The sequence below is a fragment of the Phocoena phocoena genome, chromosome 11, assembly GCF_963924675.1.
Source record: "Phocoena phocoena chromosome 11, mPhoPho1.1, whole genome shotgun sequence".
NCBI lineage: Eukaryota > Metazoa > Chordata > Mammalia > Artiodactyla > Phocoenidae > Phocoena > Phocoena phocoena.
In genome coordinates this window covers 20,319,599-20,344,026 of record NC_089229.1, presented here as the reverse complement: position 1 = coordinate 20,344,026, position 24,428 = coordinate 20,319,599, and the positions used below count along the sequence as shown (strand labels likewise).

The 24,428-nt window shown below is 38.9% G+C and overlaps 1 protein-coding gene across 1 annotated transcript in view; it reads left to right on the top strand.

Annotated features, from left to right (window-relative positions):
* The window catches only part of UTP20 (UTP20 small subunit processome component), a 94,203-nt gene that overhangs the window by 21,224 nt on the left and 48,551 nt on the right, over window positions 1-24,428 (top strand). The window contains 10 exon segments of the mRNA XM_065888442.1: window positions 3,073-3,223; window positions 3,886-3,948; window positions 4,755-4,913; window positions 6,035-6,111; window positions 6,858-6,937; window positions 7,181-7,424; window positions 16,895-17,080; window positions 20,366-20,456; window positions 21,532-21,617; window positions 22,189-22,314. Of these exon segments, the coding sequence (XP_065744514.1) occupies window positions 3,073-3,223; window positions 3,886-3,948; window positions 4,755-4,913; window positions 6,035-6,111; window positions 6,858-6,937; window positions 7,181-7,424; window positions 16,895-17,080; window positions 20,366-20,456; window positions 21,532-21,617; window positions 22,189-22,314 (1,263 nt within the window).

Sequence of the window (24,428 nt, the reverse complement as noted above, 5' to 3'; positions counted from 1 at the left end):
GGATCGTAGCACAGGGCTGTTACTGAGAGCCATTCATTGCTCGGCTCAGCGCCCTTTCTAAAGGTCAGGCGTTTTAAAGATCTTGTAAAGTACTTTGCTTCTGTTTCCGGAGTCTAGTCCGTTTTATTTACATGGTTTTAACAACAGATTTGCTCATTTACTTCATTCAATAAATATTCATTGCTTTTCTCATGTACCAGGCCCTATTCTTGGCACTGGGAGACACAGTAAATGAAACACACAATTCCCTGCCTTCATGGAGCTAACACACTAGCAAGAAGATATACTAAACAAAATAAGCAAGTAAAATATATGGCATGTTAGACAGTAGTAAAGTCGGGACAGGGAGAGTCTGGAGGCTGGGGACAAATAGGAGTTTTAACTAGGGAAGGCCTCACCAAGGAGATATTTGAGCAGAAACCCAGAAGCAGCAAGGAAGTAAGCCCTGGGGATGGGATATCTGGGACCTGGGGCACTCTGTCCCAAACCCAGGGAAGATGTGAGTGCCGAGGCTCTGTGTGGGTGCCTTGCTTGAGCAGCAAGGAACTACTGTAGCTGAGTAGAGTGAGGAGAGGGTAGTAGGAGAGGAGGATATGGGGGGTGTGGTGGCAGGCAGTGTTTGACCTTTGGCCATTGTAGGGCCTTGGCTTTTACTGTGAGTGAAAGGGGAAGCCACAGGAGATGTTTTTGGCAGGAGAGTGGCGTAGGCCAAAGTAGGATCACGCAAGCTGCTGTATCGAGAAGAGACTGAAGGAGGATAAAGGAGACCAGTTAAGAGACTTAGTGCAGTAATCCAGAATCTCTGTACATTCCCCAATCTGGGCAAGGCTACTGTCTCTCTATTGTTAACTGAATTGCTTTAAATTTTTTTAAGGAGGAGTTTTTCTTTGTTGTCTTCCTACTTACCATATTCCGTATGTGTTCCCTTTTTTTTTTTTTTTTTTGCGATACGCGGGCCTCTCACTGTTGTGGCCTCTCCCGTTGTGGAGCACAGGCTCCCGACACGCAGGCTCAGCGGCCATGGCTCACGGGCCTAGCCCCTCCGCGGCATGTGGGATCCTCCTAGACCGGGGCACGAACCCGTGTCCCCTGCATCGGCAGGCGGACTCTCAACCACTGCGCCACCAGGGAAGCCCCCTTTGTTTTTTTAAGTCATTCTATTTAAACTTCTCACACTGTATGCTTTGGTGGGAACAATTTAAGGCATCTGTGGAGGTTTTAAAACAGAAAAGCACGCATAACAGAGTGGGATTTGTCTGTCCCTTGTGGAAGGCCAGCTGGCCTCCCAGGCAGGTGCTTTTAACCTAGGAGGCCCAGAAACCTCTAATAGGAGCGAATCGGCTTAGAGGGTGGCTGTGCAAGTTTTCATTCGTGAAAGTTGTAGATGCAGGCCTCAGTGCTGGGTGCTGCGCTAGCTACTGGTTACGCCAGAGGTTTCACAGCCAAGACAACCTGGATTTGAACCTCGTCTTCATCACTTACTAGCTAGATAGCCTTGAATAAGTTAGTTAATCTCAACTTTATTCTCTCTCAAAAGGGAGTAGTAGTACTTCCCTCATGGAGATTGAATTAGACTGTGCGTTAACAATACACAAATTGCATTTATTGAATTTTTATTATGTGCCGGTTACTCTTCTGAGTACTTTCCGTACATTATTATTACATTATTATTGTAATCCTCACAACAATTCCCTGAGGTATAGGTACTGTTAACCTTGTAGAAGGGGGAACTCGAATTCTTAAATAAATCCAGAACCCCAGCTGCTCAGTCTGGTCTCAACCTCCATCTCTCACCTGGATGACTGCAGTAGCCTCCTAACGAGTTTCCTTGCCTGCATCCTTGCCCTGCTGCTGTCTGTTTTGTACCCAACAACAAGGATGATTCTCTTCCGTGAAAGAGAACATGTCACTCTTTTGCCAACAACCCTCGGAAATAGTGATTTTCAAGCACGGGCCATTCTGGAGACGTTTTTGGTCATCACAGCTGGGGACTGCTACTGGGGTGTGGTGGGTAAGGAGCGCCCTGCTGTGCACTGGACGGCCTCACAACGAAGAGTCACCTGGCCCGCGTGAGCAGAGCCACTGCTGAGAAACCCTGGTCTCGTGGTACCCAGCCTACTCGGGATAAAACCCTCAGTCCTCATCCTGTTCCTCGGGACTCTGTGTAATCTAGGCCCTGGCTTCTGACCTCGTCCCCAGCCACTCCTCCTTGTTCACTCCGTCCCAGCTGCACTGGTCTCCTCAATTCTCCTCACATAGGCAAGCACACCTGTCTGGGACTTGGCGTCGCTGCCCCCTCTGCCGGGAATGCTTTTCTTCCAGGTGCCTTTTGGCTCTCTTCTTGACTTCCTTCAGTCTCTGCCTTCCGTGACCACCCCCATATCAGACAGCACTCCTCTTCACCCCCTCGCCCTCTCGCCCTCTCCCCCACGCACCAGTCTCTCAGTCCAGCCTCCTTTTCCTGAGGTGACCTTCCCCTATTAGAATATAAGCTCCAGGAGGATAGGGACTCTTTCCTTGGTTTCCTGCTATAGCCAGTATCTAGAAAAGTCACTGGTACGTGGTAGATACTCAGTAAATATTTGTTGGAGGATAGCACATAGTGGTTAAGTGGCTTGTCCAGGGTTACATGGATGATGATGATGATGGGCTGGCTTCAAGCCTGGGCTGCCCTACCCCAGAGCTGATGTGCCGGCCCCCTGCTCTGTACTGCTTCCCTCATAGCTCAGTACCCGGCACATAGAAAACACTCAGTGAATATTATATATCCCCCCTTATGTCACTGTCACTTATGAGTATGTGGATTGAAAAGACAGCATTTGACTTCAGTCAAAACACCATATTATAATCCTGCCTCTGCCTCTGGCTGTGTGTCTGTACTTGAGCGTGTGGCTCACTGTTGGTGGACCTCAGATTCTTCATGTCTCAGGTGATGCTACATGTCCACGTAAAACTTTCACCTGTTCCCGCTTACATTTCTTTCATCAGTGATAATTTTCTGTGGTTTCTAGTATAGCCTAAGTTCTCTGTGGTGTATGGTACAGTTTGGACCTAATAAATATCTCGTTGCAGAGCGTTTCCTTTGGAGCCGTCTGTGTTGCTGTTGGCTGATCTCTATTATCAGAGATTATCCTTATGTGGCTGCAGGGGGCCACTTTCAGAGGAAGCTCTAATGGAATTATTTCCCAAGTTACGAGCAAACATTTCAACTGGCATATCCAAGGTACTACGGTTTTGTGGTGTGTTCTCTGCCTCTCATTTTTTGTTTTATGCATGTATTGCCAGTGGTTGTCGGAGCTCCTTAATCAGAAAATGTTGCTTTGGGGTGGTTTCTGTTTAAAGCAGTGATTCCTAAACACTGACCTACAAACTGGTTGCAGCAGGATTAATTGGGGCGCTTACTAAAAATATAAATTCTGGGTCCCAACACCCCCAAATTCTGATTCTGCAGGCATAGGGTGGAAGTGACATATCTGCATGATTTTTCAAAGCTCTGTAGGTGATTCTGCTGCTCATTCAGGTGTATAGAAATACCTGAACATGTTATTTAGAAATAAAAATCATTAATTTCAGTGGAATTGTAAGCTTAATCGGATTCTTTGCGCTTATTTACAGAGATGCCTATAGTGTTATAGTTTAAAGAAGCAGCACCGTTTTATGAGCAACCTTATCTTCTCAGTCTAGTCTGGTCATTAATTGTTCCAAGTACCATTTGAATAAGGTGTTGGTTGGTGTTGAATATGAAATAAGGAATAGAATAAACATGTATTACTCTGACAAGTGGTATATCTTTCATAATTCCATGAAACTTAGGTCTCACTGACTCTTAATCAGTTTCTTATGTTTAAACGTTGGAGTTTGAAACATGCCTTTTAATTTTTCTAGATTCGGCTTTTGACAATAAGGATCCTAAACCACTTTGAGGTTCGGCTTCCGGAATTAATGGAGGTATTTTAATGGTTCATTTTGGGTAACTTTTAAAAAATGTAACTTGACATATTGTTTCCCAAAATGATAATTTTGCAAAAAATTCAAATACCGTGTAAATATCTATCACGAAGTTTGAAAAAACCTTTTTGCCATTCTTATTCCCATCCCCTCAGCAAGGCCACCACTGAAAATCCATAGTTAGTTGGTGACTATTCTTTCAGACATTTTGTATATACACACATAATTTAAACAAATGGTGTCATGCAAGTTTTTCCATATCCGTACCTCTAGCCCTACCTCATTTCTTTTGAAGTTTGAATAGTGCCCCACAGTTTAAAATATTGTATTTAACCAGTTCCCTCTTGATGGATGCTTAGGTGGGTTGTTGGTAGTTTTGCAGCATTTCTAGTAATACTGCCGTGAACATCCTTACACAGATACCTTTGTTCAGGGAAACATGTCAATAATGCAAATGACTACTTCCAGAAGTAGAAATTACTTCTACTTAGAAGTAGAATTTTACAGTGAAAGTATATGTACATTTTCTTTATTTCAAAAAATATTGCCAGTCAACTTGAGTGATTTTGAGAATTACTTTCCTGTTTTTTACTTGTCATGTCTCTGCTAGACACTAAACCTAAATTATCTACCAAAAAGTAAATGATGTGAGGAAGAATGAATCATTTACTCAAAAAATGTGTTGCTTATTTAATTTAAAACATTAACATATGCCAGTTTTTCTGTTTTAGACTTCTGTTCACATTTAATGTTCTTTTGGAAAATCAAAATCCTGACCTGCCTCCTGGTTTCCTCTGGTTGTTCAGGATGACGAGCTCTCAGAGCGTCAGTCTGTCTTTGCTATATTACGCCAGGCAGAACTTGTGCCAGCAACTGTGAATGATTACAGAGAGAAGCTTCTTCATTTGAGAAAACTAAGACATGATGTGGTACAGACTGCAGTCCCTGATGGGCCATTACAGGAGGTAAAAACAGTGTTTGGGGTTTTTTTTTTTTTAACACAGTTTATACTTTAAGATCTGTTTAGCTGGCATTTGAGAAAAGAGAAGCATACTAAATAGCCACCAAAAAATTTAAAAAAAGAGAGAGAGAGAAAGAATTTTTAAAAGCAAGAATTATTAAAAAAAGAATTTAAAACTAAGTAAATACCCAGTTCTGTTCAATGCTTTGAGTTAAATGGCTCTACAGCCTTTTCAACAGTAGAAATAATTTACTATCCTCCCTTCTCCTGAGTATGGGCGTAGTATGTGAGGGTAGGTAGTAGGTGGCAGCAGGAGGAACAGGGTCAAGTTGACAGCCTGATACTCTTCTCCAGATTTGTTCACTGCTGCAGGACGTCAGCCCTACCTTTTGTATCAGGGATTTTCCATCCATGACCCTTGATGATACATCACTATCCCTTTGGGAAGAAGGCCAAGTGGAGGCATTCCCCTTTCAAGCAGAGCAGTTCTGTTCTTAACCTGTTCTGTATATTAGCGTCCTGTGTTATGTTCCATTTGGAAAGGGACTCTGCTGCTAAGGTAGACACAAGCACCCCACCCCCAAATAATAATAGAACTACCACTTTACATGATGTTTCCTGAGTGCACGGGGATGCTAGTAACAGTGACTGTCATTCCAAAAGGCAACTGTGAAAAACTTCAGACCCTCTGAACTGAAATCTTTTAATGCCTAGTTTTGAGAACTCACACACCTGCTTATAAAGCCTCAGCTGCCATTCACATAGTGCTTTGCTGGGTTCTTTGGCACCTGTGCTTTACTGATTACCGTTCAAGTTTTGTCTTGTCAGGTGATGGCAGTATTTGTTAGGAATGAATTTAATCATGAGTCAAATCTGTTTATTCAAATATATCCTTTATTTGTGAACATCTGGAGTGAGTTTGAATACTATGTTTTCTTAAGTGATTCTTCTCTGTTAAATAGTGAGTGACATTTTGGGAAGAGGAGGAAAATTACTGTACCTGAATTTTGGATTGGCACCTGCAAGTTTTTTCTTAAAACAGAAGCTTCTTTCCAAACCTCAGGTTGTCCAAGTCCGGATCCTTGCATTTTGGTGCTGATCTAAACTAATTTCCTATGCTTGCAGGTGCCACTTCGTTATCTGTTAGGCATGTTATATGTTAACTTCAGTGCTCTCTGGGATCCTGTTATTGAACTCATAAGGTAAGCCTGGGTGAAATGGATGAAGCTGTTGTGCTTTCACTACTGCAGAATGATGATGGAGCCAGTATTATACTCTGGGGTGGGATTTAAGTGAATGGGTGTGTATGGTATTTATAGCTACCTTAAAGCCTTTGTGGGACAAGGTGAAGAAAAAGTAAACATTACTTATTCTATCTGATACCAAGTTTTTGACAATTCAGTTGTTTTGTATATGTTTCTCTGTACTTTGAAATAACTTTGGAGAACTTTCTCTTTTTACTTTATATTATACACCTGTATTATTGAATTTTTTTTACAGTAATAAGTACTGTATAATAATTGTATGCTTTTATTTATATATATTGAGTCATTGAGCCAAACTTTAATTTAAAAATTTAATTTAAAACCCTTGCTGTCTAGTATCCAAAACCCTTTAGCTCTAAAAAGGACGTTCATAATCACATAAAAAATACATATGTTGTGCCTCATTTATAGAAATCTGTCCTTCTGCAGGCATTTGTCTTCAGAGGGCCTACTCTGGCTTTTTGTCAGATTGGAAATATATTATGTGTGGCCTCTCAAACCCCTAAATATTAGACCTTAGCAGAACAGGCATTTTGAAAAATAAAGTACAAAAGTTGTTTATGACCCCACATTCAGGGATAACTTAATTAGTATTTTAGTTATATCCTTTCACATTTTTTCGTATGAGATATCTCAAAATAGGGTCCATACCACGGGTTTTATTTTATGATCTTTACTCTCAGTTCTCATGCACGTGAAATGGAAAATAAGCAATTTTGGAAAGTCTACTATGAACATCTAGAAAAAGCAGCTACACATGCTGGTATGTAAAGGGATATAAAGGAGGGGGCTGCGGGAGGAAATGGTTGTTTAACTATTTAATTTCTATTGCTTACTTGCACTTAAAATTGGAAAGCAGAAATGAGAAATGTATTATCTTTGATAACCTTTGGATACTGTTATCATTTGCTTGTATTACTAGAGAAAGGAATGCCGTTACTGGCAGAAACACATAGGGTAGTTGTTAACATTTCTCTAGTGGTTATGATGACCTTTTTTCTTTCAGAGAAAGAGCTGCAAAATGACACAAGAGATGAGGAGAGGTCCATTGGAGATGCAAGTTGGGAGCAGACTCAGGAAGGAAACGTTGGAACTCTTTATCATGAGCAGTTCACATTGAAAACTGACCTTCAGGAAAGACTGGACCATACCAATTTTCGGTTTTTGCTCTGGCGAGCTCTGGCAAAATTCCCAGAAAGGGTAGAGCCACGGTCCAGGGAGCTTTCCCCGCTTTTCTTGAGATTTATCAAGTAAGTGTTCTTGCCTAGGAATATGTCTCTGGTAGGGTGTGAGGAAGAGATGGTGCAAAGTATTAAATTCCCAGATTGGCTGAGTTCTTTTCTTAAATCTGTCATCTTTTCAAATCATTGGCACCTCTCTAAAGCACTGGCTCCATCAGATAACAACTAAACAACTTTTGTTTACCACTTAATCTTACATAAACCAAAATTTAACCAGCCCACAAACGCTATTAATAAAAAATTGCAGATTTCAAAGTAAGAAAGGCCATACCGAGTTAGATCAGTGTACAGTGGCCTTGTTATTTCTTGCCCTATTGTTGTTTTCTTGCCTGCCTGGGGCCTAAAATTACTTTCCAGTTAACTCAACCTCAGCCACTCTGTTTTGAACCCCTTGACTGTTTCCCATGATGCCGAGGAATGTGCTGTCAAAGAATAACAAGAACTTTCTGGAGCACTGTTTTATTTTGATTAGGTATGCTGTGTGAGAGTCAGATTGCTTTAAAACTCTAAAGATAAGGGATGCGGTATATAGAACAGTACTAGTCAATCAATAAAAGTTATGTTTTCTGGAAACATTTCATTACATGGGAAAATGCTGTAGGGTTAGGTTAGGCAGGCTACAGACCACAGCCAGTCAGGCTAGTTCAAGGAACAGCTAGGGAGTCTCGTGGCTACAGCAGGGTGATCCAGGAAGAAAGTAGTTGGAGGTGAGGGCAAAAATTTAACAGGAGACTGAATATGTGTAGGGCCTTTAAGTTTTTTACTGTCAGTGAAATGGAAAGCCATTGGGAGGTTTAAGCAGAAGGATGACATGACTTAAGTTTTCTTGAGGATTTTTCTGGCTGCCATGTTGAGAATGGACTGTGGGACAGCAGTGGTGAGAGCAGAGGGACTGCAGAGTAGAGTTGGGAGGAGACTGCAAAAATCTGGGCAAGAAGTGATGGTGACCAAGGTGGGAATAGTATAGATGATGAGAGGTAGTTGAATCCTTGACAACTTTTGAAGGATTTCCATTCAAAAAGATATATTTTTGAAGAATTGCAACTAGATTAGCCTGTGGGACTTACCAACAGATCACTCGTGGGATGAGGGTTTGGGGGGTGCACGAAGGAGGAAGGGGAGGAATCAAAGATGTCTGTAAGGTTTTGGCCTGAGCAACTGGAAGAACAGAGTTACCATTTACTGAGATTGACAGAAATGCAGAAGTTTGCTGACTTGTGAGGAAGATCAAGAGTTCATTATTTAAAGACATGTTAAGTTTAGGATGCTGAATAGACATCTAGGCACAGATCTCAAGTAGGCAGTTGAGTGTAGAGTTTAAAGTTCAGGGGAAAGGTTTGGTTTAAAGATAGTAAATTTCAGACTCATCAGTATATGGATGGTTTTTAAAATTATGAGACAGGGAATGAAGTCACACCTGGGGGTTTAAATGTAGAGAGGGAAAATTTCCAAGGACTAACAGCAATATTCAGAGGTTGGAAGATAAAGGAATCAGCCAAGGATGCCAGGAAAGAGTGATAGAAGAACCAAGACCACTTAATATCCCTTGAAGGAAGTATTTCAAGGAGGGACTAAACAGTGGAATCAAATGTGTCTAAGACATCAGTCAGATGAAGAATGAGAATTAACCGACAGAGAAAGATAGACAAGATGAAAAGGCAGAGGGCTATGTGCCAGATGAAGGAACAAGATAAAACCCCAGAAAAAAAACTAAATGAAGTAGAGATAGGCAACCTTCCAGAAAAAGAATTCAGAATAATGATAGTGAAGATGATCCAGGACCTTGGAAAAACAATGGAGGCAAAGATCGAGAAGATGCAAGAAATGTTTAACAAAGACCTAGAAGAATTAAAGAACAAACAAACAGAGATGACCAATACAATAACTGAAATGAAAACTACACTAGAAGGAATCAATAGCAGAATAACTGAGGCAGAAGAATGGATAAGTGACCTGGAAGACAGAATGGTGGAATTCACTGCTGTGGAACAGAATAAAGAGAAAAGAATGAAAAGAAATGAAGACAGCCTAAGAGACCTCTGGGACAACATTAAACACAACAACATTCTCACTATAGGGGTCCCAGAAGGAGAGAGAGAGAGAGACAGGACCAGAGAAAATATTTGAAGAGATTATAGTTGAAAACTTGCCTAACGTGGGAAAGGAAATAGCCACCCAAGTCCAGGAAACACAGCAAGTCCCATACAGGATAAACCCAAGGAGAAACACACCAAGACACATAGTAATCAAATTGACAAAAATTAAAGACAAAGAAAAATTACTGAAAGCAGCAAGGGAAAAACGACAAATAACATACAAGGGAACTCCCATAAGGTTGACAGCTAATTTCTCAGCAGAAACTCTACAAACCAGAAGGGAGTGGCATGATATACTTAAAGTGATGAAAGGGAAGAACCTACAACCAAGATTACTCTACCCCGCAAGGATCTCATTAATATTCAATGGAGATATCAAAAGCTTTACAGACAAGCAAAAGCTAAGACAGTTCAGCTCCACCAAACCACCTCTACAACAAATGCTAAAGGAACTTCTCTAAGTGGGAAACACGAGAGAAGAAAAGGACCTACAAATACAAACCCAAAACAATTAAGAAAATAGTCATAGGAACATACATATCGATAATTACCTTAAACGTGAATGGATCAAATGCTCCAACCAAAAGACACAGGCTTCCTGAATGGATACAAGAACAAGACCCATATATATGCTGTCTACAAGTCACCCACTTCAGACCTAGGGATACATGCAGGCTGAAAGTGAAGGGATGGAACAAGATATTCGATGCAAATGGAAATCAAAAGAAAGCTGGAGTAGCTATACTCATATCACATAAAATAGACTTTAAAATAAAGAATGTTACAAGAGACAAGGAAGGACACTACATAACGATGAAGGGATCAATCCAAGAAGAAGATATAACAATTATAAATATATATGCACCCAACATAGGAGCACCTCAATACATGAGGCAACTGCTAACAGCTATAAAAGAGGAAATCGACAGTAACACAATAATAGTGGGGGACTTTATCACCTCACTTACACCAATGGACAGATTAATAAGGAAACACAAGCTTTAAATGACACAGTAGACCAGATAGATTTAATTGATATTTATAGGACATTCCATCCAAAAACAGCAGATTACACTTTCTTCTCAAGTGTGCATGGAACATTCTCCAGGATAGATCACATCTTGCGTCACACATCAAGCTTCAGTAACTTTAAGAAAGTTGAATTCATATCAAGCATCTTTTCTGACCACAGTGCTATGAGATTAGAAACCAATTAAAGGGGAAAAAACATAAAAAACACAAATACATGGAGGCTAAACACTACGTTACTAAATAACCAAGAGATCACTGAAGAAATCAAAGAGGAAATCAAAAAATACCTAGAGAGAAATGTCAGTGAAAACACGACAGACAATCCAAAACCTATGTGATGCAGCAAAAGCAGTTCTAAGAGGGAAGTTTATAGCAATACAAGCTTACCTTAAGAAACAAGAGCAATCTCAAATAAGCAATCTAACGTTACACCTAAAGAAACTAGAGAAGGGAGAACAAACAAAACCCAAAGTTAGCAGAAGGAAAGAAATAAACATCAGAGCAGGAATAAATGAAATACAAACAAAGAAAACAATAGGAAAGATCAATAAAACTAAAAGCTGGTTCTTTGAGAAGATACACAAAATTGATAAACCATTAGCCAGACTCATCAAGAAAAAGAGGGAGAGGACTCAATAAAATTAGAAATGAAAAAGGAGAAGTTACAACAGACACCGCAGAAATACAAAGCATCCTAAGAGACTACTACAGGCAACTCTATGCCAATAAAATGGACAACCTGGAAGAAATGGACATGTTCTTAGAAAGGTATAAACTTCCAAGACTGAACCAGGAAGAAATAGAAAATATGAACAGAACAATAACAAGTAATGAAATTGAAACTGTGATTAAAAATCTTCCAACAGGGCTTCCCTGGTAGCGCAGTGGTTGAGAGTCCGCCTGCTGATGCAGGGGACACAGCTTCGTGCCCTGGTCCGGGAAGATTCCACATGCTGCGGAGCGGCTGGGCCTGTGAGCCATGGCCACTGAGCCTGCGTGGCAGGAGCCTGTGTTTCGCAACGGGAGAGGCCACAACAGTGAGAGGCCCGCGTACCACAAAAAAAAAAAAGAAAAAAATCTTCCAACAAACAAAAGTCCAGGACCAGATGGCTTCACAGGTGAATTCTATCAAACATTTAGAGAAGAGCTAACACCCATCCTTCTCAAACTCTTCCAAAAAAGTGCAGAGGAAGGAACACTCCCAAACTCATTCTATGAGGCTACCATCACCCTGATACCAAAACCAGACAAAGATACTACAAAAAAAGAAAATTACAGACCAATATCACTGATGAATATAGATTCAAAAATCCTCAACAAAATAGTAGCAAACAGAATCCAACAACATATATAAAAGGATCATACACCATGATCAAGTGGGATTTATCCCAGGGATGCAAGGATTCTTCAATATATGCAAATCAATCAATGTGATACACCATATTAACAAATTGAAGAAGAAAAACCATATGATCATCTCAGTAGATGCAGAAAAAGCTTTTGACAAAAATCAACACCAATTTATGGTAAAAACTCTCCAGAAAGTGCGCATAGAGGGAACCTACCTGAACATAATAAAGGCCATATATGACAAACCCACAGCAAACATCATTCTCAATGGTGAAAAACTGAAAGCATTTCCTCTAAGAGCAGGAACGAAACAAGGATGTCCACTCTCACCACTATTATTCAACATAGTTTTGGAAGTCCTAGCCACAGCAATCAGAGAAGAAAAAGAAATAAAAGAATACAAATTGGAAAAGAAGAAGTAAAACTGTCACTGTTTGGAGATGACATGATACTATACATAGAGAATCCTAAAGATGCCACCAGAATACTACTAGAGCTAATCAATGAATTAGGTAAAGTTGCAGGGTACAAAATTAATACACAGAAATCTCTTGCATTCCTATACACTAATGATGAAAAATCTGAAAGAGAAATTAATGAAACACTCCCATTTACCATTGCAACAAAAAGAATAAAATACCTAGGAATAAACCTACCTAGGGAGACAAAAGACCTGTATGCAGAAAACTATAAGACACTGATGAAAGAAATTAAAGATGATACCCACAGATGGAGAGATATACCATGTTGTTGGATTGGAAGAATCAATATTGTGAAAATGAATATACTACCCAAAGCAATCTACAGATTCAATGCAATCCCTATCAAATTACCAATGGCATTTTTTACGGAACTAGAACAAAAACTCTTAAAATTTGTTTGGAGACACAAAAGACCCCGAATAGCCAAAGCAATCTTGAGGGAAAAAAACAGAGCTGGAGGAATCAGACTCCCTGTCTTCAGACTATACTACAAAGCTACAGTAATCAAGACAATATGGTACTGGCACAAAAACAGAAACATAGATCAATGGAACAAGGTAGAAAGCCCCGAGGTAAACCCACGCACCTATGGTCAACTAATCTATGACAAAGGAGGCAAGGATATACAATGGAGAAAAGATGGTCTCTTCAATAAGTGGTGCTGGGAAAAACTGGACAGCTACATGTAAAAGAATGAAATTAGAACACTCCCTAACACCATACACAAAAATAAACTCAAAATGGATTAGAGACCTAAATTAAGACTGGATACTATAAAACTCTTAGAGGAAAACATAGGAAGAACACTCTTTGACATAATCACAGCAAGATCTTTTTTGGTACACCTCCTAGAGTAATGGAAATAAAAACAAAAATAAACAAATGGGACCTAATGAAACTTAAAAGCTTTTGCACAGCAAAGCAAACCATAAACAAGACGAAGAGACAACCCTCAGAATGGGAGAAAATATTTGCAAATGAATCAACGGACAGAGGATTAATCTCCAAAATATATAAACAGCTCATGCAGCTCAATATTAAAAAACAAACAACCCAATCCAAAAATGGGCTGAAGACCTAAATAGACATTTCTCCAAAGAAGACCTACAGATGGCCAAGAAACACATGAAAAGCTGGGCAACATCCCTAATTATTAGAGAAATGCAAATCAAAACTACAATGAGGTATCACCTGACACCAGTTAGAATGGGCATCATCAGAAAATCTACAAACAACAGATGCTGGATAGGGTATGGAGAAAAGGGAACCCTCTTGCACTGTTGGTGGGAATGTAAATTGATACAGCCACTATGGAGAACAGTATGGAGGTTCCTTAAAAAACTAAAAATTGAATTACAATATGATCCAGCAATCCCACTACTGGGCATATACCCAGAGAAAACCATAATTCAAAAAGACACATGCACCCCAATGTTCATTGCAGCACTATTTACAATAGCCAGGTCATGGAAGCAGCCTAAATGCCCATCGACAGATGAATGGATAAAGAATATGTGGTACATGTATACAATGGAATATTACTCAGACATAAAAAGGAACGAAATTGGGTCATTGGTTGAGACGTGGATGGATCTAGAGACTGTCATACAGAGTGAAGTAAGTCAGAAAGAGAAAAACGAATATCATATATTAACGCATGTATGTGGAAACTAGAAAAATGGTATAGATGAACCAGTTTGCAGGGCAGAAATTGAGACACAGATGTAGAGAACAAACGTATGGACACCAAGGGGGGAAAGCCGCAGGCAGGTGGGAGTGGTGGTGTGATGGATTGGGCCATTGGGATTGACATGTATACACTAATGTGTATAAAATTGATGACTAATAAGCTGCTGTATAAAAAAAAATGGTTTTCATTAATTTGTGAGAAAATTTTCCACTTATTTTCCTGTATCTAATAAGTTAGTTGTATGCTTTTTTCTTCTTTATTCTCTTAATGTAAGTAACTATACTGATTGACTTTAGAAAGTTAAACCTTTCTTGTATCGTTGGAATAAACCTCACTTGTCATGATAGATTACAAAAAAAAAAAAAGTATTGACCATTGGCTTTGGAAGTGACCTTAACAAGAGTTGTTTTGGTTGACCTGATAGGGATGACATTCTGATTAAAATGGCTTAAGAGAAGATGGAGAAGAAAAATGGAAACTGCAAGTGTGGGCAGTTCTTGAAAAAAGGAAGTAGACGTAGGTGGAAGGAGGTGTGGGAGCAGAAGGGGAGCCGTTGTTGTCTGGGTTGACGTTGAGCTTAAACAGCCTGTGTGTAGGCGATGCTAGCATGAATGATCCATAAGGGAGGGGCAATGGGTAATGCAAGAGAGGGGATAAAATCGCGAGAGCCCTGCCTTTGAATAGGCAGGAGGTGACAGGATTCTGTGCATAAGTGAAGAGGTTTGCATGGATAATTCATTCTGGGAAAGGTTACAAGCAAAGATGCACACAGGTCAGTAGATATGGTGGTGGAAGAGTAATGATTTTCTCTTTTTTTCACATAGGTCTTTGGGCTTTATGTCTAAACAATAGCAGTGACGTTCAGCTTCCTTGCCTTGTTTTGAAGATCATGTAGTGTTTATCAGTTGTTTTGTGAATTGCAAGGGGCTGTACCTATGCAAGCCCGTATTAAAGGTGTTAGTAGGATATGAAGTTCCTATCATGTTAATTTTTCAAGTTTTTCCCCAAAGAAATAAATTACTCCTTAGCTTAATGTAAAGACCTTCCTCTAGTAGCACAAGGTGCTGTGAGGTGTGGATGGAGGGTGGAGCCTGTAACAGGATGTGAGTCTCTGAGTTTAAGGAAACTTAAAGACTGGAAAGACACAATTTTTACAAAATGTTGAAGATTAATTGGCACTGATTACCTATAACTAATACTTTTGTAAATGATCCAAACTAATGAAAAACCCAAAGGTCACCTTTAATTCTGACTTTGAAATATATTATGGGCTTTTAATTTGGGGGGTTATAAATTTATACTTCTAAATATGTTTCATATAATTTGGTATTAGGACTAATTGTGAATCCATTGTAAACATTCTCTGAGAAGAACCAAACCAGAAGCAGAAATGAATGACTAACAATTGCAACAGTATCTCAGTGATAGGTGACATTTAATAGTACTTGCTGTGTGTTAGACACTCTTATAAGTGCTTTGTATGAATTATGTAATAAATGAATGAGTGAACATGCTGTGCATGGAGGTAAAGGTTAATATGTCATGTGGTTAATTGAGGGCTGAGAGTATAGTACACACGTTTTTAAATGGATAATGGTGCAGTTTTTAAAGGACAACTTTGCTCATTTCATTCATTCATTTATTTTTTATTTATTAAGGGTAAGATCCTGCCAGCTAAGAGTACAGCGTTGAGTATGGTAGGGTCTCAGCCTTCTAGGTTTAGTGTTGTGTATTAACCTATAGTGTATTTCTTCCAGGTGTGCTGGTAGGATGCTATCCTCAAATATGTATTGTATAAGTGTATTTTTAAATTTATTTATTTATTTTTGGCTGCATTGGGTCTTAGTTGTTGCGTACGGGGGCTCTTCTTTGTTGTGGTGCACGGGCTTCTCATTGCGGTGGCTTCTCGTTGTGGAGCATGGGCTCTAGGCACACAGGCTTCAGTAGTTGTAGCACAATGGCTCATTAGTTGTGGCTCACGAGCTCTAGAGTGCAGGCTCAGTAGTTGTGGCACACGGGCTTAGTTGCTCCGTGGCATGTGGGATCTTCCCGGACCAGGTTTCAAACCCATGTCCCCTGCATTGGCAGGCGGATTCTTAACCACTGTGCCACCAGGAAAGTCCCTATCAGTGTATTTTTGAGTGAGGACTTTAAAGTCTATCTGATCAGTTTCCTTATATCTATAGCCCAGTGTCATGCACAGAACAGACAACAAAGTAATAATTGTTGGATGAATGAACCAAAGTGACACAAAACTAATGCACTGAATGATAGCCTTCAAGATAGCATTAGTTACCTACAGCAATGGACCAAAATTAAAAGGATGGAATTCAGTAAGAACAAATGTGAATACCAACTGCACAAGCTTAGTTTAGAGGAGCCAAAATATAAAGCCTTCCTGATTTTCATTGCCTGGACATTTAGTCTGAGTCTGTGTCATGTTGTGACTTCCCTCAAAAGCAATGAATTGATAGTCCCACCTGTCTTACCAGGTCATACCTGGAGGACTGAATACTATAATATAATCTACCCCTATCCCCTCCTCCCCAAGTTGTGGTTCCAGAGACAGGGAGGCTGATATCAGCTTAGTCCAAAGTAGACATTTCACATATTTTCAACAGTGTAACAATGAAGTGGCTGTCTTCTGCAGTGATTGACTTGTCAAATTAGGTACTTAAGAGGGGCTGAGTTTAAATGTAGAAGATGCTTGACTAATGTGCCTCTGATGTCTCTTCTGTGTGTGAGTCTGTGAACTGGGGACATACATCTGTCATAAACATTTAGGATATTTAGCTTCATCTGTTTCATATTACTCTCTTTCCACTGTAGCAATGAGTATTACCCAGCAGATCTGCAAGTTGCACCAACCCAGGATCTGCGAAGAAAAGGCAGAGGGCTGGGGGCAGAGGAAATAGAAGAGGAACCTGTTGCCGGAGAGGATGAAGAGTTGGGGGAAGAGCTGGCGCCCCAAGATGAACCCTCACAAAAGAAAAAGACAAGAAGAGCTGCGGCCAAGTAAGTTCAGCGTTGCTGAAAGATTACAGATCCACGGATCCAGGAGGAGCGGGAAGAGACCTCTTGTGACCTCCTGTGAAATAGTCTGGGACAAGATGAATTACTCAGATAATTATTTACCAAAGTGCTGAATCTTCCTGAGATTTTCTTTTACAACCTGAAGAAAACTGCCAGTGTTCTGAGTTTTTTCTTTGCTTGCTTACTATTTATTTTTTCTTGTTTAGCCACAGAATGTTAAGAGTTTGGGGACTTTGGATCATCTGATTGTAGCGCCTTTTTATAGATGAGAGCACTGGGGCCTGGAGCAGTTAAATGCCCTTGACCTTTGTCGTTCACTTTCATAGCATTGGGACATTATGTTCGTGTACTGGGGCAACACAGAATGGAACATCTTTTCCCTTATAAATAAGCACATCAGCACTCTTAACTTTGCCTTTTGACTTCTTTCCTGATTACTTTTGGCTTTCTTTTTTTCCATGCTGTTACATTCTCTTTCTGACTCTCTGGTTTATTCATTTACCTGAATTGTTAGAAACGTTAGAAAAAAGAAGTGACTCTGCTTTCAGAAGGTACTCCAGCTTACTTGAATATTGTCTGAATTGGGGTGTCAGAGATCCACCAGACTGGCGCTGCTGTGTTATTTTAACACTTTACATCTCAATCTGATATGCACATTTGTTGAGTCTTTCCCATGAGCCATTTGTTAGCTCATCATTCAGCAACTGTATCGAGGTCCTTTTGCTAAGTGCTGGGCAACAGAGATGAATGGTACCTAGCTTCTGCAGAGTTAGAAGCTCAGTCTAATGCCTGGTGAAATATTTTAACGAAGTATCTTTAAAGGAGTTACAGGAGCACAGTAAAAAAAAAATGACTTAATTCTATCACAAAGGGAAGACTTTTACAAAGGGGAGGGCACCTTTGAAGCTGCAAGACAAAAGTTTGCCAAGCACAGAAGGGCTTGCCAGCTAATGGAATTAGTGTATAAAGCACAGGAGTTTATATACTAAGATCATGGCTAAGCTTCATGGAACCATAGTTCCTTCTCTGCTCCTACCTTCTCACAATTCTGAGCATTCTATCCCCTACTACTTCCTCTAAGACAGAGATCGCTGTTTCCGTCTTTGTACCCTTCAGCATAACAGCTATCCAAAGGTTTGTCCTTGTGTTTATTTGTTGAATAAACGAATAAGCTATTCATGCATTCATACCTCTTCCATTCTCACCCCTGGACCTTTGCTATGTCCTTCTTTCTGCAGTCTCCTTGCCTCCTTGCTGCCAAGTGAAATTCTAGTCCTACTTCGAGGCACAGTTCTCATTCTGCTTCTTCACTGAAGCTCTTCCTGTCTTTTAAACTAGAAGTTATCTTACCCACCTTCAAGCTTTGATAACAGCTGTTCATACCTCTAATCAGGTGCTGCTCCTTGCCTTGGGTACTAATTTTTTTATAAATCATCTATGTAAATTAAAGACTCTTTAAAAATAAGTTCCATGTCTTAATTAATTTTCCTGCCCCCTGTAGCCAAACCTAGAATGTTGCTAGCATTCCCCATCATTGAAAATGTAAGTAAATGGATAATCACATTCTTGGGGCCATCTCAGTATATTCACAGCCCAATTTTATAATCCATGGAACACGTTCCTCACTGGCAAGTATTTAATGAGAACGTGAAAATTAGCTCCTGTTCTCTTTGTCTCCTGAAGGCTACATGGCACATAAAAAATAATAAATGTTGAGGGAAAGGGTATATGTTTCAATAGAAGATTTAAAAAATTTATTTGTAAAACTGAAAAGGCTCAGTGATAAGTAATTACAGAGACATTGTATCAGTCAGAGCTTTCCAGAGAAACAGAACCAGTAGAATGGAGATATATATTGGGGGGTGTGTGTGTGTGTGGAGAGATTTGTTTTAAGGAATTGGCTTACGTGATTATAGGAGCCAGCAAGTCCAGAATTTGTTGGGCAGATAGCAGGTTGGAAACTCAGGCAGGATTTGATGCTTGTAGTCTTGAATGTGAAGTTCGAAGGGTAGGATTTCTATGTGACAGTCTTATGGCAGAATTCCTTTTCTGAGAAACATCAGTTTTTGCTCTTATAGCTTTCAGTTGATTGGATGAGGCCCATCCACATTATTGAGGGTAATCTCCTTTATTTAAAGTCCACTAGTTGTAGATGTTAACAACACATACAAAATATTTTCATTGCAACACCGAGATTAGTGTTTTGTTACATAACTGGGTACTGCAACTTAGGTTGACACATAAGACTAATTATCACAGGCATTTAAGCTAAATATAAATAATAGTGCTTCCCTTACCCCTATTTCTCTACAATATCTTAAAGAGGTCATAATTTCCAGCCATTTTTCTCTATATTAACTAGTAGGCCTTTCACAGTTTTGCTTTCTTTTGCCTAAAACAGAGAAGTGTGTTGTTTGCTAAACCCTTGGGAGCTGAAGCACCACAACTTGTGGTCTTTCATTCAATCCTCACAGAAAATCTGGGAGGTCTTGTCTTTGTCGAGATGAGGAACCTGAGACTCTGAGACATTCAGTGACTTTCCCCAAAGTCAACAGCTCAGAATGGCAGAACCACACATGCAGCTGGTTTCCACCTCTCTCACTTCTCCCTGCTTAAGTATTTTTAAAGCCTTGTAGAGTCTATGAATTAGGAAGTTGAGCATGTAAATGCAGAAGAAGCGCTCTTCTCGTTCTGTCTTGGTAGATGATGTGGTTTGTTCGAGGCAACCCCATCTTCAGATTTAACTTTTACCACAGAGCATTGCTCTTTCTTCCTCCTTCTTGGTAAGCAAGAGCCATGGTTACCCAAACTTGGACCTCTGTTGCCTGACATCAGTTTTTATGTTATATAAAAGTGAGGAAGTGTATATTTTTCCACTTTCCTGTCTACTGCATAGGAACTAGATAAGGAATCGTTCCAAAAATTATCTGTGTTCAATCTTGGAATGTATTACCATTTTGATTACTTTCTTTCTACATTTGGTTTAATTTATGGTTTATTCTGAGGACATCCTGAATGATTTTCTGGGGTGGGGAGCCTGAATTTCAGGGGAGGACCTGCCTGAGATTTGGAATTCCTGGAGAATGATTTCCTAAATGCAAATAATTAAAACTTGTCTGTGTAATTAACAATGCAACTATAGTCAAGGTGTTCAGAGTACCTGTCACAGACTAAAATTAGTGGGTACTATCATCTCAAGAAAATAACGTCTGTTCTTTAATTCTGTTTTTTTCTGTTTTTCTCGGGGGTTTTTTGTTTGTTTTTTAGGCAGTTAATTGCTCATTTGCAAGTTTTCTCTAAGTTTTCGAATCCACGAGCCTTATATCTGGAATCCAAATTATATGAGCTGTATCTTCAGGTAAGTAAAATTAATTCGTGCCACTACAGTTACTTGTGAACTTTCCTCTCCCTTTTTCTTTGCCAAAATAACTTTTAGGTTTTCAATAATTGTTGGAATAGGGCCCATATCTACACTTTAAGTCTAATTTTTTTTAATTAACAGATATTTTCTGTATCTTGAGAAACAGTTTTAGACAGTACTAATTTAGCAGATTTTTAAAGAAATTTGGGGTGACTAAACATTGATCGGCTGTATTAACAGTGAGTATAACAAAGCGTTAGTTGTCTTGTGAGAATTCGTTTTTAGAAGGGAGTGAGGGTTTGTGCCAAGAGAGCTGCTACTTTTCACTGCTAGGCAAGTTAGCCTTATGGAGCGCCAGGGTTTCAGAATCTTTTCGACTGAATGAAAACAGATAGAATAATAGTCCGTGGAAATCACAATATATGACCTTGAATTCCAAAAAACGTTGCAGAAAAAAATTAACGTCAGAAGCAGAGTAAGCATTGGATGTCATTCTAAACCATCTGGGGAAACGAGATTTTCTCTTTTCATTTGGATGTTTTTTAAATGAAACATATTATTTCATCAAAATTTGTCCTTGTTTTGCCCGTAATTCAGATATAACTTGTTTATAGAGCCAGAGCTCAAAACTCTCAGTTATCCACAGGAAACAAAATTCTGAACTGACTGATCAGAGAGGCTTCAGAGCCAGGTCTTCTTTCCTGGCATCTTCCTGACTGCTCTTACCTTCACGGTATTAGAAGAGCTCTGTCTCATCACAGGACCAGCCCAGTTGGTGTAAATCTAGACTCATGCAGGGAATTGGCCTTGGACAAAAGACAGATAGACCTGAGAATCTGGCATGTGGGAGGCAGGTGTCAGAGTTGTGTTTCTGTTTTGTTCTTTGCATATATTCTGTTCATCTTCCTTTACCTCCAGGAAAATGTAAAGCTATTATCAGGAAATCATCCTTAACCCATGTCTAAGAATTTAGATTCTAAGAATTTTAATTGAGCAAATTAGTACAAGTAAATTGTGATCCCATGGTATATGTATATCTGACTTCATTAATTCTATAAAATATCATTCCTAGTTGTTGCTACACCAAGATCAAATGGTGCAAAAAATAACACTGGATTGCATAATGACGTATAAACATCCACATATCCTCCCTTACAGGTAAGTTATTTGAAGCTAAAGAAATACTTGGGGGCTGATTTTTAATCTTTCTACCAGACATCTTCTTATAAAGTAATTTTATAAAGGCCTAGGAAATTCCCTCCCTTCTAAGGGGATCATAATGCTATTTTCAGGTAAGAGATGAAAACTGGAAGTATGTTTGTTAAGAGTGCTTCTCCATAGATAATAAGGTAGGAGAGAGAATATTGAAAAGTATGTGTTGAGGTGGCTATATCGTTTCTTCTTGCTTATACAATGTCATAAAATCTTGGTGATTACTTAGGGAGTCATCATAATCACACCCTAAGAACTGAAGAAAGCTTTCATATTATGCTTTTATAAACAGCTGAATTATTGACTAGCCCCTTATAATCCTTTTTACCTTTTAAAATTTGAAAACTTGCCATTTTGGAAGGTATTTGTGTGAAGACTTTCCTTTATGGATGTCAACTACAGTATAAACTATTCTTAATACCTATTTCATTTATATATGTATAGTACTCTATTAATTATTTTTTTTAAAAAGTATTATTGATTAAGTGATGATTTGTGCTGAATTCTATTTTTAAAGGGAAAACTTACAAAGATTGCTTGAAGACAGAAGCTTTAAGGAAGAGATAGTGCATTTTAGCATTTCTGAAGATAACGCAGTAGTGAAAGCAGCCCACCGAGCAGATCTGTTTCCTGTTCTGATGAGGTATTTATACACTTTCAAAACTGATATTTTAAAAGTTGGTCACAAAAACAATTGTGAGTATCGTATTATGATTCAGCAATTGTAATGGAATATTTCATTTTGACTTTTATTTAATTATTTATTTTTAAAATTGGTCTTTTGGGGAAGTCAAATTGGTATAGAGACTTATTTTAAATATTTTGTCCCTAACATGAGGAAGGATCTTGCCATGGTGTTATTTTAATAATACTGTTGAAATTAAATCCAGTATTTCTCTAAGGTTCGCTATTGAGAAATAGTAGAAATAATTCATTCGTTTGGTATGTAACTAATTATGAGATATAAAAACTATTGATTTATTTAACCATCCACGTTACAAAACTTTATTACTAGTTTTCATTGGATTTTCTGGGTCAAAAAGTAATAGTGAATAACAGTCATCGGTCAGGTTGTTAGTCCCCTGTTTCAAAACCCTTTGAGACCCCATTTTACTGAGAGTAGCAAAGGGAATCCTTACTATGCCTTTAAGGGCCTGGTATGACCTAGGCCAGACCTACCTCTCTAACTACACCTCTTCCATTTACCACCCCACTCAGAGCCCATTGCACAACCTTTCTTCACAATACTTAGTCATCCAGCATAGCCTCTTTTCTTATTGTGTATCTCCCCTGCTAGAAGGCAAACTCCATGGCTCTTAGTAAATAGTGGTCAAATGAATTTTGTGTTCTCTTTTATGATATAAATCCCTCTTTCTCTGTTTTTTAATTTACGTATTCCTTACAGAGCCTAGAAGAATTAACTGTGGTAATAGTGGTTGTGGTTATCCTTGTCTTGCTACTGGCTTTAACAGTAATGTTTCTAAAGCAGTCGTTCTTAAAATGTGGTCTGCTCCTTCTTGGTGGGGGCTGTCCCAGAGATGTTCTCAGGAGGCCCACGAGGTTAAAACTTTTTTCATAATACTACTAAGACATTACCTTTTCCATTGTGCTAACATTTGTGCTCACCAGGCAAAAGCAATGATGCGTAAAACTCCGGGTGCCTTAGCATGAATCAGGACAGTGGCTCCTGACTGTGCTAGCCATTCTTCATTGCCACAGACCTGGAGTTTAAAAAAATAAAATAAAAAGCTGGTTTCATTCAATACCCTTAGATGAATCTTGGGCCTTGAGTACTTGTCTTTTTATTATTCTATATGCAAAAATGGGAGGGATGCATGAGACACTTCTGCCGCTCACTTGTTCCCATGGAATTTTTTTCATGTTTTCCAAGTAACTGATGCATGTTACAGGATCATTCATGGGTAAAGATCTGTTCAAAGTGCAAGATAGACAGATGGATTTTAATGTAACAGAGTTCACAAAGTTCACTGATACGGTTTCAGATTCCACCTTGCAACCAGCCTTTAAGAAACTGCTTCCTGTTGAGGTTTGGTGTAGTATCAATGTGGAATATCCACAGTTATCTGAAAAGAATTATCTGAAAGTTTATAAAACATTTTTCTCTTCTACAACTACATATCTGTGTAAGGCTGGATTTTCTTCAACCACAATATATTGCAACAGATTGAATGTGGAAGCAGATAGGAGAATTCATTTATCTTCTAATAAGCCAGGCAATAAAGAAATTCGGAGGAAAAAAAAAAAGTAAAACAATGCCTCTAGTCTCACTAATTTTAGGAGGGACAGGTTCGGAATATATAGAACTAATTTTTATTAGAAATGTTACTTTTGCTAACTTGTTTTAACCTGTGCTATGATAAATAGCAATAAATAAAACTCATGTATACAAAAGCTCTCCAATAATTCTTAAGATTGAAAAGGGATCCTAATATTGAAGAGTTTGAAAACCATTCTCTTTAAATTTTGAATGTTAAGTCAGTAGTTTTATCATGCTAAGAAAGTAGCTTTTATTACTATGCTATTTAGTATTTCTGCTAAATGGATGTTGAATTTTATTAGAATGACTATTAACCATGTATTAAAATGATCATATTAACTTTTTTCTATGAGCTATTGATCTGTATTAATCTAATAGATTTTACTAATGATTCTTTCTTGCATTCCTGGGATAATCCTTATTCAGCTTTAATATCATTTTAATGCAGCACTGAGTACTGTTTTCAGAAATGTCGTGGG